At 43.1% G+C, this 13,714-nt stretch overlaps 1 protein-coding gene across 1 annotated transcript in view; it reads right to left on the bottom strand.

Annotated features, from left to right (window-relative positions):
• Positions 1–7,139, bottom strand: part of LOC146179252 (calcium-activated chloride channel regulator 3A-1-like) — a 47,375-nt gene extending 40,236 nt beyond the window's left edge. The window contains exon 1 of the mRNA XM_084580160.1: positions 6,984–7,139. Within this exon, the coding sequence (XP_084436286.1) occupies positions 6,984–7,139 (156 nt within the window). The remainder of the gene's footprint in view (positions 1–6,983) is intronic.
• Between the last annotated feature and the right edge of the window lie 6,575 nt (positions 7,140–13,714).

The following is a 13,714-nucleotide window of genomic DNA, read 5'->3' as shown; positions in this document are numbered from 1 at the left end:
ATATTGCGCTTTGTGGGAATAGTGTCCTACCGGATTGCTGCATTCTGTGTCTTTTTGTGCCGGAACGCTCCAGAATGTGCCGATATCAAAACGTGAGACACGCGCTTGTTTTCACCTGGCTGCCAAAATGACATCGCACATGTGGTAGATGTCGCGGCGAGTTACTCAGATTTCGCGCAAGTACATCAATCTCAACTTTCTTGAACAGAAATAATGTATGTGCTACGTTTCCTTGCATTTTGTACGCGCAGGAGGTTCACGAAACGATTTTCGTTTCTTGACAGTTTGATACTTGCGCTCAGTTCGCAACGACTCGGTTTTGTTCTACCGTTTCCGTTCGTGCGGCAAGGTCATGTTGGCCTACTACCTTAATTCTCCTAGCACTCTCGACTCCCCCCTCCTCCCTTATCTCGTACACTTCGCGCTGGCTCTCCTGAAACCTCCTTCATGCTTCGTCATCTTCTTTCGCTCGGAGCGTTGCGACCCCCCCCCCCCCCCCCCCTCCTTTTTTTTTTTATTTACTCGGAGCATAGGCGCGCGCCATCCTGCTGCTCGGGGAGCGTCCTCCCGCAGCCCTTCAGTTTAAACTTTTTGTTCGAGGAGGCTATGTTCGTTCTCGGCGGCCGTTCAGCGCGGTACGCCTCTGCGCTCGTGCTCTCGGCATCGAAGTGCGCCGGTCGGCCGGCCTGGTTGCATAATAGTTTATTCCAAACTGTGTAAACTATATGCCGCTATCATCAGCCTATGTTACCTTCCCCGCGTCTGGATTTTCCTTTTTTAATCACAATGGGAGCATTTTTCATTTTACGGGGACCATATTTTGCAGTTGCATGGAGTGTGAAGTTGCATTTTTATTATGCTGCTTTTGTTAGGGCGTTTACTTTCGCTCTCGAAGAATCATTTAGGTACGTTTTTTTTATTTTCAGCAAGACTAATTAAGGCACTTGTACACGTGCTAAGTCAGCTGATGTGGTTCAAACCATCCAGTTTTCATTATTCTTGTGGTCACATTTCAACATAACTGTTTGACCGCATTACTTGATTTTTGTAGTGTCATTAGAATAGAATAAATGGATATTCGATACTGATGCCTCAGCATTCAAGTCGAGGTCGACAGCTTGATTTCTGTGGCCAAATATTGTACCGGATGTTGCTATTACAGAGTTTGATTCTGACCAGATGTTTACTTTTTTTTTTTTTTTTTGCTTAAATGTACATATGAAGCGGTTATCATAGCCTTAGTCGCATATGTTTACCTGCTTTGCTCATCACAGTGCGCATATTGCAGGCAAATTTGTGACTTACTGTTAGTAAAAAATTTGTAATGTATGTGTTGAAAGCAGTTTACTGATTTAAAGGGCCCAGAAAACAATTTGACTTTCATATGCTAACGATGCATATCTGTAGATTGTCTCTAAGAATTGAAGCCTACTTTTTAAAGCTGAGCGGGGACCCTTAGTTTAGAGATATATTACATATTTTATTGCCATTCAGCCGTGTGCCAAGTTGAAGGCAGGAGGATCATAATTTTTGCTTTGTTATTTTTATATTAGGCTTTCCTTAATATTGCTTGCAGTTTGGTGATGAGTGGCAAAATACTGATGGTTTTTGCAGTTTTCTAACCTTAGTAAATATTTGTATTTGCTGTTTGCTAATGGCAGTTTTTTTTTTTTTTAGATATGTACAAAGGCATCAATTGCCTTAGCTTTTGTACAATGATTTCTAATATTCAGTTACTTAAAACATTGAGTAAAATTAATTCTTTATGATTACCATTCACACAAGCTTGCAGTTGTTACATGAGTTCAACATGATGATCAAGAAGGACGGAAAAGAGGCAGTTGAAATTGGCCTTAACGAGACACTTGTCTTGGTTTTGAAGGACGCCATTCGTGCAAGAAAAAAGGACATTGCCCGGGTGCTCGAAGTATGTTCTGAGGGAATACGTGAAAGGAGAAAGAAGCGTAAGTGTTAAGCTGTTTCCTTCTGTTTGCTGCATGTGCTATCTAATTGGCAGTTTTTCGCTAAATGCCTACATTTTTGTCATTTTGCATTGCCTTATAGATATACTAAAAACATGGCTGAGCATCAGAAAGAATAATAAAACCATAACTAGCCTGTGCATTTCTTCATATGTAACAATTTTCGCATTAGCTAAATTTAAATTAGCTATTGTTCTTCTCAATTGTAATGGTGCAGCCTTTTCGAATCTGTTCAACTAGTAGCAGAGAATTAGGTGATACCTCATTCAAATCTTCACAAGCTTTGCTAACTTTTGCTGTAAGATGTTTGGCTTTCAGTTTGCGTGCCTCTACATGTTTCCAATTTTGTTTATTTGCCTTCCTAAATTAGACAATAAATTATCGCCTCAAAACACGGCTGTCTCTTTTTACCTGCAAGGAGGTACACCATTGTTGTGTTGCTTATTTCTCTTGTAGATGTACAGACAGAATGCATTCTGCAACTCTTGGCAAACATTCGGACCAGCCCGGAGCTCTGGATGTTGTTTGTATCATTTGAAAGTTTTCTCTTTGTCATTTGAATATCCAGGAAGCCTACTTGAAACCGACATTATTAGCGAATTTTCTTTGTTTCTAAAATGGCTTACAGTCTAACTTCTAATATGTATTAGTGATTCATAATTCAAATAGAAATACTACGCAAGTTTTCATCACAACTGTGAATTCTTTGCTATGAAAGGATTATTTGCGCTGTAAGTACAATCAAAAGCGCTTTTAAGAGACTCCTGCCATCACATGCTTACCACGTCGTATTGCATACCAGAGTCACCTGATGAAGCACTGGTAATGTCAAGATTGGTGCAGTGTGCCATTTCACTAAGCACTCTGCTGCAGTGGACCAGCAGTGTCTCTATCAGATGGCTCTTGCAGGCAGCTTGGTGGGGTTTGGCATTTGCTGGAAAGGGGTCTCTCAACCTGCTCATGCATGCTAGTACCTTACATGTTCCTAATGTCTGGAATATATTATCTGAGACTGCTTCAAAAGAAATATTTGCCGCATTGTCTTATCCTACAGGCTTCTGAAGGTGGGTAATGCAGTTTAATAGTGGTTTTAAAAAAATGCTGTAATTTGCTAGCCAAGTTTGGAATGATGTAATACTTTTAATTCTTCTGAGATTAGGTTTACCACATCGGTTGGAAGAAAATACTGCTGTGTTTCAAGGTTCATGCTGTATAAATATAATGCCTTCAACTACAGATGCTAACATTTCATGCATTAACCAGGTGGCACTGTCATAGACATTCTCATTTATAGTAAACATTCTCAATAAATCCAAATTGTTATTTTTGCATTTCAAGTTAGTCAACATATTTTTAGTATTCGAACCTTTAGTATTTCAAAGTGCTCAGACTGGCCACTGATGTTCTGGATGTCTACGCATACAATGTGCTATGCGTGGAAAATGTTTTAACATGCCATGCTTCAGTGTTGACATTTTTTAGAGCTTTTGCTGTTTGGTTGTTTGGTAATGCTCTGCTGTTGCACATGTAATTGTCGCTCAACTCAAAGCTCCAGTGTACACTTTCAATGAATAATGTGTGATGAAGTTTCAGAACTGCCACATAGAGCAGCGAGAACACTTTTCCCTTGTTACTAAGCCTTAAATGTAAACACAACAGGAAGCATTGCGATGACCTAGGGCTTGCCTGGTTCATACTTAGCACAAGAAGTCGTGCAAAAGTTCGGAAATGCGTTATGTGTTATGTATTACATGCACTTTTTTTTGGAGTGCCCCATCACTAAGTATGCTCTTTCCACGTTTTTTTTTTTTGTTTGGTTCTGCAGTATCTACTTGGCCACTGCAGGGTATGCTGTAGGCCTTGTGTGAAGTCTTCAATTGAGCCAGCTGTTAATATTTTAGTAGTAAACACCGTGTTCCAGTGCTGTCAACAAATCATTACAAATTTTGAAAGTAGCCTATAACTAATTTTATTTTCAGTTGCAAAATATTCAGCAGTGGGTAAAGTGAGGATCAGAACTGCACCAATCATGGTTGCTTAAGAAAGATGCTCTCCCATTAATGCTAGAAAAAAGAAACTGCCTTAATTTTATATTCAAGTGCACATTGAGTTCCAAGAAAACTGTGCTTACTGGGGCACTGTTATTCAATTGCCCCATTTTTCTGCCTATTTTGAAAATGATACTGGGACCAGTGCAGCCCCAGCATCCATTCAGCATTTGTTTAATGCATTGTGGGATACCAGCAATGCACCTGCATCGTTGTAAAGTAAATGTCAGTATTTTATCCCATCATACAAGTGCAACCAGTGTCTTCGCGTCACAGCTTCGCTGAATCTCGCAGACCACCAGCGTACCCAACAGAAATGTGTGAAAAAGAATTGGTTTCGCACTGGAATGTGGTGGTTTCTGTAATAGGGCAGTTCAATTTACAAATGCTGTTAAACCATTATGTAAAATACAAGGCAGTATTTTTGTCTTTTGGCCTGCATTACCTGTTTTTTGTTTAATTTGTTACCATTTTTGAAACAATTTTTTCCGGTTGAAATCATTCGGATGCTGTTAGGAGTGATAGAAATCCAGCTCGTATTTTTTCCTTCTGCATACTTTAACAAGCTATTGGTTATTTACATTTTTAACTATCATATTAAACATTCCAGTTCATGTGAAATGAAAAGTTTGTGGGGCAGCGTGGAAGTTCTCTAACCCAGGTGCTTTTGATGGGTGTAGCCATTTTTATTCAACAAAATAGCTTGCATAATCTGAAAATACCACGTAACTGTATGCTGCATGAATAACAATGGGTTGACCTTAGATGCTCTCATTTATGACTTGATCAAACACTGCCAGCTTTGTGCCTCCTGAATCAACCATAACAGTATACTCTGCCTTGTTAATTGTGAGATAACCACTAGTGGTTTCTGATGGGGCCCTTTTCCAGCACACTGCTGTACACTAAAGGGGCATTGGTGTATTCTAAATATACAGTAGAAAATATGTTGAATTTGCTCAGGCGCAATGGACATTTATACAGCTGCTCTCTTATGCACTTCTTTCACATTTTCAGCAAGGAACAGGAAGAAAAGCCTGCCACGCCGTGCGTCGGATATACTGGGAGCAGCATCAAAGAAGCTGAAGAGCATTTCTTTTTCATTGAGCAGTGGAAGCTTCTTCGAGTCATCGACTCTACGTAGGGTATTGTTCCAAAAATGGGTCGATTTTGGCTGTTCAATTTGTGATATGACAAGGCGTCCGATAATTATTGCTGCTTTATAGAGCACCTCTTTTTGGGCGTATGTGTGTTGAAGTCAAGATGCGCTGCACGACACTTTATTTCATTGCACAAGGCCGAATTTTATGCAAGTGCACGTGTTGACACTGACAAAGTGTAGGATTATTATTGTGTACTCCGATTATTGTTGCATACGACGAAAGTTTTTGTTGTAGTTTTTTAATAAATGTCGCCATGTTTTTGTGTGCATTGTTCGGATATGTTTTAAAAAAAATTGTATACTTTGTTGTCTGCATTTCTTGGAACTGCTTTGCTTCTTTCATTTTTTTAGGTATTTACGTACATAACATGTATGTTTTTGCCCATCTGCTAGGCTCTCGGTTGAGAGCGGCCGTATTGTTAATTAAATGAGGTTCCATAGCGCGAATCAATGAAGGAACAGAACACAAGTACCCCTCCTGACCCCCTCCCCCCACTAGCACCCGAGCACCCACTAGTCCGAACCCTGACCCTTCTATGCCGAATAAAATGCTTCCAGTTTCCTTCTGTGTTTGAAGCTGTGACATTTTTTCGTAACATGCTCTGTGAATTTGAGAAAACAATCATACTGGCATGGGCCATTCGAGATGTCAAAATAATGGCATGCAGCATCTTTTTACATGCTCATTTGGCATTACAGGTGGTTGCCAGGTATACCATTAAGCTTGATTGCAAATGTGCACATAGGAAAAGCATTAAAGAACGTGTAGGGGCAAAGGTCATTCCTAATTAGGGAATGCAATATATGCAGGTAATCCGCACTGATTTTTTTCAAGGGGTGTAAGGGTGCAATGCCACTGTTCCCACCCTGCAATAGGGTGTAAAGGTGATGAACGCACCCTTGTACATTGGCCCCATAGAAGGGTGTTATGACCAACCGAATCACCATCTTTGAGTGTGTAATGGCACACTGAAGCCACTTTTTTTCAAGGGTGCATGGGTGTTAGTTATAGACATGCGAAAACACCTAAAGAGGTGTTTTTGTTTTTACAGTGTATCTTCTACCCATGTTTCTTAGATGTCTATATCTGGATAAGCATATGCGAGTCTCTCATTCACAACCCTGTGAGCACCTTTGCCTGCCGCGACTTGAGCCATGTAAGCCTTACAGCCCTGGGCGTCGCATCGTGCAGTGTCCTTAACAGCCTCATTTGCGATCTATTTATCCTTTTCCAGCTTTTACAATACAATCGCCAGGGTAGCAATCCCTAAGAAGTTGGAGATGGTCGAGCTGAAAACACTTTAAGCTTCCCCTGCCAATCAAAAACATGTTCCTACAAGTAGGCACGTAGCCACATAGGAAGGCATCTCCCAATTATTTTTAGAAACTTTTTCCGTTTCTACTAAAATCTAACAAAATAACAGCAACGTGACGCAAGAATGTTTAATTCCGACGGTTATTTAGAACGCAGGTTGCAATGAATGCGCTCTAAAGAGAATCAACAATGAAGACAAGTTTACCGCACGCCGTTACTTCTGCGTCCTATATTCATCACGATAGCGAAGCTGGTAATGGTTACATGCACAAAGGTTGTCGGAAAAAAAGCACAGCTGATGTAGTGCTGTACACATTATGTTTCTTTCACGTCGTTCTGCACTGAGTTCGAAACATTTCCAATAACTGACAGAAAAGGAGAGGTAATACTACTCAGAAACTTTGGTACGAACACTGGGCGTGATACGCCGGGCCGATGTAGCGAAATGAAAAGTGAAAGTTAGTTTCATTTCATACCTTAATGTTATCGACGATGGTCTCATTGTAGGCGACGTCTTTATGGATAGCGATCAACAGGTCTTTGTAGCCGCCGTCTGCCGGGTCGATATCCAGCGAAGCCACATTTATCAGCAGGAAGCAGAACACAGCTGCTACTGGCAACCGGCCATCCATTGTCTCTTTGTACGCTGCGAAAGATTACACATAAAGCATGAATACCTTGGCGATGTGCGTACCAGCGAGAATAGTGTGTGTAGCGGCAGTCGAAAGTTTTGTTGAGCAGTGTCTTTTTAGCCTTTCGTTGCATGATCATAGCGAGATTGTAGTGCAGGAGAGGGAGATGACACAAGAAGAAACAAACATGAGCTCTAACTTTCGACAAAGTTTATTAGTGCGAGAGCGCTTATTCGAATGGTCGGGGCCTATCAAAATCGTATAACGCGTGTGCCGTCGCTCTGATTAGATAAGCTTTTCGTGAGGTCAGAAACACGCGACCTCGCGCGTGTAATTAAAACTGAGTCCGCTGTACCGGCTCCAACAAGGAGTTTCTCCTACGAGCCTTTAAAGCTCGCCAGACAACAGGGACCGATGGACCTTCTCAGTCATCACACACCAAGGCCCAATATTGGGAGTCTGTTGGCAATATCCGGCCCTACACACGCACATTGCCAACAATGTGTGTCTGTAGTGTGCATTCCGTTGGCAACGTTCGGCCCTGCGCACACATACCGCATTGCACGCAAACTGCAATATTGGACATATGGTTCGTGCCGCCTGAGATATATGACTGACCACTGCTTGACTCTTATCTCTTGTAGTAATTTTACGCAAAGAAACTATCGGCATAGATTCACACTGGCGCGAGTCAGGGTATTCGGTTTCAGTAGTCGAGCGTCTTAGCCACTTAGCCACCATGGCCTTTTTTTTCACTAGTTAAACCAGTTTAAAATATTGTTAAACTTCCTCTATTTCATGCTGTGGCCCTCATATGACACCATAAATAGGGATACATTTAGGGCCACCGCTATCAAGAGCGCCGCTGTACCACAGCCAATCGGCAAGGGCTGTGGATACACCATCGCTATTTCACGCGCCGGCCACCAGATGGCGCAACATGTAATGCTGAAACTGCAGCGCGCAAGGTTAATAACTACAGAAAATTTAGGCAGCCACGCTTTCACCCGACTTTCGAATCCTAGCCAATATTCTCAGCGTCTTTAAGTGTTCATCATATGACACCGTCAATACAAGTTACATACACCTTCTGCAGACGAGCCCTACGTCCGCGTGCTCCATTGCTGTTCGCTTTTCGAACCTTACGCAATGTGACGAGTTTCTTTGGAGCCGAAAATACGACGGATGTTTTCGCCCGTTGCCCAGTTCATTTAGATACTGAGTTCTTTTACACTTTGCAATTGAATCAATTGAGCTGGTTTTGGCGGACACATATGCAAGCTCAAGGCATACAAACTTGGCACACTCGCTACTGTTAGAATTTGTAGCGTGACCAACTTAAATGAAATTTTCACAAGAGCCGAAGCAGAAAGAATCAGTGGTCTTGTGGTAGACCATTCACCTTACATATCATAGGCGTCAATGATGCGATACCTAAGACCATGCACCGGGCGCACATTGCTTTTTGAATGAATACTGAGATATGAGACCTTCTTTAATTTAAATCTTAACCTTATAGAGCTAAAATGTTTCTTTCTACAGAGAATCCGACCTTGTCGGTGCTGTGGGCGGAAAAATATGGGCATTGCTCTAGCAGGAGGGAGTTTGCACTCGGGTGGCTTATCACAGACTGATGACGTCACGAGACCGGATGGCATGAAAGGAGTTGCCAAATCGAACTCCGCTTTTGAGATAGGTCGGTGCGATGGGAATTGACTCCATGAGACCCTTGGACCATGTGTCAAGCATGCTATTTTTAGGCCATGCAGCAACTTCCTTACCGCTTGGTTCAAGCCGGACTTTTTTGTTTACGTCGCTTGGCCTTCCATATATAGAGGCAGCCTAAGACTGTATGGTAACGATTATTTGTGAAATAGCTGAGACGTATACAAAGAATCGGAAAGAAAGTGAGCAAAAATGCACATACGCAACGAGGATCCTCAAGAGGAGACACAGACGGCAGTGAAGAAAGCTAACACGCTATATATAACCTTAAAAGCTGAGCTGAAGGGTTTCTCTGCATTTTTCTCGTTCGCGTTCTCGAAAAGATGCGTAATTATCGTCACCATTTTTATAATTTTAGGTCATGTCATTCAAGTGAGCCTGATAGCTATCACTGTTTACATTACATCAGGAGCGCATGAGAAATATGGTTGGGCTCATGTGGCCTTTAAAACAGAATGAGACTGGCCTCAAAGGGAAGGCGGCAACTATTTTCGCCAGGTCTCATTAAAAGAGGGCATCAAGTAAGGCTTTTTAGCTAGGTGTATTGTGGGCGTATGTTGCTCGCTTCATAAACTTTGTACTCTCCTACAGCCCTCGCATGAGAAAGCTAAAATTTTATTCATTAACTGCTTATTAATTTTTGATTTGGAGTGCCTGACCACAACCCCCCCGAGTTGAGTTTAAGATTGGGTCCAGCTATGTCGCATGTGGCCGTTGGGAAAGTGGCAAAAACAATTCCAGCAAAACGCGAATGAAGGAGTTGAATAAATAGAAATGTTCTAATCACCCTGATGTAAAAATATTTCAGGACTGAAAAGTTCGCTTAATGCAATGGCGTAGGCTGTTTCGCGGAAGCCATTCTGTCTCCATTTTGTCACCCGGTATTATAAGGGCCATTTTCGCGCTGCCTACCGCAGCTCATGTAACGCTACATCTCTGGTTAAGAAACGTCAACTTCCCTAAAAAAATATTTCCGGTTCGTCAAGCAACAACGAGGGTATTCGAGCTCCCCCTTAAATGCTTGACGGCACAGACTCAACTTAAGGATCCAGGTTTGCGTACATGAATTTTGTTATGTGCTAAATCCCTAAAAAATCCACATGTCCATGGAATTACATAAAACGTTTGGGGGTGCGAACTGATTTCGATGAACAATTCCTAAAACGCACTGCGTCCCCAGAACGGGATTTAGTTACCTTGGTGTAGCATTTGGGCATAGCCTCCTATGAATACTCCAATATATGAAAGAACCCAACAAACGTCATAACTGCAGAGCTTTTGAAGGTAGTCAATAATGCAAAGTTTCCTTTATAGGGAAGTTTATATGGAAGACATCAAGCATGCTCTTAAGAATGGTGGAAGTCTTAAAGCGGTGAAGAATAAATTAGGCATAGGCGAAATTCAGATTTAAGCGCTAAGGTACAAGGCGGTAATTCTGGTGCATAATATGGACAAGACAATCAAAATACTCGAGGAATTATATACTGACCTATACAGCAGCAGAAGTAGGCCAGACAATAATTAGATTGACAGTAGCGAAGAGCAGCAATCAGACGTTCCGCCAGGAACGAAGGAGGAGTTTAGAAAGCTTTAGCAGCTACGAAAAGGCAAAAAGCAGCTTCGGATTTTCAGCTCACTGCAGATGTGTTGACGGCGGAGAATACGCAATGCCTGATGACATAGACGGTACCAGAAGTTTGGAAGAGCGGTAACATTATCTTAATACAAAGAAATGGGACGCTGAGCACTCGAAAAATTAGACCAATGAGCTTAATATCCGCTAAGTACAGGGTATTCACTAATTTAATCTCAAATATAATCAGGGCAACCTCAGACTTCAATCAATCGAAAGATCGAGCAGGTTCTCAGAGAGGGAACTCTACCATCAGTCATATCCATACTATCAACCGGGTGTAAAAAAAGCTTGGAATATAAGCTGCATCTATACATAGCATTCATTGGTTGCGGAAAAATAGTCGTGCTCAAAATCGCGACAGCCAAGCAGGCATTCCGAAATCATGGCGTAGAGTATGTGAAAGTACTGGAAAATATCTATAGGGGCAGCGCAGCAAACGCAGTTCCACATAAAGAAAGTAATAAAATTCCAATAAAGAAATGTGTTAGGCAAGGAGACATGATATTCCCAGTACTGTTCACAGCTTGCTCAGAGAAAGTATTGAGAGACTTCGAATGGGATCAAATTGAGATAAGGGTTGATGGTGAATACCTCAGCAATCTGCGATTCGCCGATGATACTGCCTTGCTATAGGTACATTAGGGGACAAAGTGGAATTAATTATTGACAATCTAGACAGTGTTATGACCGTGCATCGTCCGCACTTGCGCGCTGTATTGCTCGCCTGTGGGCATGGATATGTGCTGTTGGTGCAAGGGCGCTAAGTGAGCCTGTTTCCATGAATCCTTTTGTGTGAGCCTGTTTGCTTTGTCGAGACCCTGCAAATTCCAAATTGGCCCTGTCAAGGAAACGTCTAGAAAAATACAAAGAAATGTCGCCCTGTGGGAAATAGCCGGAACTGCTTTTGTTCAATTGTTCACCCTTCCCGTCGAGAAGCGCTATGGTCAAGTGAGGAATGCGCATTGTCCAAAGGAGAGGACGTCCGCTGACGTACAGGACAAGAAAGGAGCAAGGTGATTACGGCCATTAGAGGATTTCCCGGGAATGCAGGAATGATTTGCAATTGCCGGAAAGGGACAATGCTGGGAGCAGTATGCGGCGCGCACGTGCACTTGAGTTTCTGAGAAGGAAATCCACTTGCCGGAACCAGCATATCGGATCTTTGCTGAAGAATAGAAATGTACCTCCTCGCCGTTCCCAAGCTCTACCCGCCAACAAGTGACCACGCCCAACGAAACAATACCGGACCAGTCAGTGCATCAGACCATCAGTGCAGTGATGTGTTCGATTGGATGCCGATATCTGAGGGTCGTGCCCTGGAACTGGTTGATCAGCATCTTCAGAGAGGTGCTCGACATAGGAGGTTTTAAGGACATTGCAGAGCACGAAATGAGGCTCTGAGCCCTGGGCAAACGGCTCATCCAGACGCTTCTCGCTATGAACTCTTAACGCTTGCAATTTGCTGATATACCCTTCTTTTTCATGTAAATAAGTCTTTCTCAAAGTGCCATTAAACCTGCTTGTATATATTTTACCAACTTCGAAGATTCAATCCTTCATCAACCCGGAGTCTCTGCACGCTACCAAGTGAAGGCCGGGTCGACTTAGCCCCAGCGTCACGACAACTGGTGACCAGCGTTGGGATCAGAATCTACAAGCCACAACATCTCCTGATTGGAGGTGGATCAGAATCTACAAGCCACAACATCTGGTGATCGGAGGTGGCATCTCAAGCAACAAGCAAGAGTAACAATCGGCCAACAAGAAAGCAGCTCGGAACATCGATCGCATGTGTGGGTGAGTGCTTGGCTTTTCTTCTGATGTGGACCAGGTTCTAGAACAGGGTTAGATTTTAGAACTGGTAAAGAGTGTGGAAACGCCTTTAGGTTTGGTAGTCTGCACAGTTGTTTGGGAAGTAGCCGACACTCGGACCGATCATGAACCTACAAAAGTTGCAGAAACCGGAATTGTTGCTATTGTGTGAGGAATTGGGAATTGATACAAGTGGTTTGGCACGAAAACCCTTGATTTTAAAGGCAATCATTGATTTGGGAGCCAATGATGAGGAGCTCAGTGAAGCATGGAACCTCATCAGACAAAAAAAGGAGGAGCAGCTCCGACAGCAGAAAGAGCGGGAGAAAGAGGAAAAGAGGCGTGAGCGTGAAATTGAGAGAGAAGCAAAAAGGCTGGAGCAAGAAATTGAGCTCCGGAAATTAGAACTAGAGTTGAGCAAGAGGTCGGGCAATTGTCCCCAGCTAGCGGTACCTCTTCTCAACAAGGAGGCAGATTTCAAGATGTCAAAGTATATGCAGCCATATGTGATATCAGGGGATATCGGTCTGTATCTGGCTAACTTTGAGCCAACCTGCGAAAAGCTGTCCTTCCAGCGAGACACTTGCTCTCAGAGATTATTGACGGTTCTGCCCTGCGAGGCAGAGGAGGTTGTCACGCGGCTAAGCAAGGAGGACGCGGACAACTACGAGAAGATCAAAGCTTGCCTTCTGAGAAAGTATAGGCTTAGCGCCGAGGAGTTCAGACAACGTTTTCGGAACGCTACTAAGTCCAGGGACGAGAGTTACCCTGAATTCCTGTACAATTTAAGAGTCAATTTGGGCGAGTGGCTAAAGAGCACAGATTCCTACAGTGATAGGGACGCTGTAGTTGAGCGAATTCTTTTGGAGCAGTTTTATAACTGCCTCCCAGAAAATGAGAGAAATTGGTTACAGGACCGAGGCGACATTAAGTCGGCAACTGAAGCTGCCGAACTCATTGAGGAGTACGCTTCGCGCCGACAATTCAGCAACCCAGCAGTGGATAGGCCCCGCAATCCCAAGTTGAGTGTGAATAACCGTCAGAAAAGGCACCTTGCGAGATTTGCAAACGAAGAAAGGAAGGCTTCTTCAGGCAAACGCCCTAGAAAGGATGGCGGTGAGAAAAGTGGGGAAGTGACCAACGCGCAGAACACAAAGAACAAGCTTGGGGCTAGGAAGCCGCTCACATGCTTTAGGTGTAATGAGCAGGGCCACATTGCCGTCATCTGCCTGAAAGAAAAAATTGCTTTCTCGTATGTCAGTGACTGCGATGAAAATATGCAGCTTTTGGAACCCTACCTGCATGACCTAGTAGTCAACGGGAAGCCTTGCAAGGTACTGCGCGATTAGGCCGCAACGATGGATGTTGTCCATCCGGCGTATGTGTCGCCTTCCGACTATAC

The sequence above is a fragment of the Amblyomma maculatum genome, chromosome 9 (assembly GCF_055883805.1).
Source record: "Amblyomma maculatum isolate TAMU_Amacu chromosome 9, ASM5588380v1, whole genome shotgun sequence".
In the NCBI taxonomy this organism is placed as follows: domain Eukaryota; kingdom Metazoa; phylum Arthropoda; class Arachnida; order Ixodida; family Ixodidae; genus Amblyomma; species Amblyomma maculatum.
The sequence above is the reverse complement of the archived record's forward strand: the minus strand, read 5'-3'. Positions and strand labels throughout refer to the sequence as shown.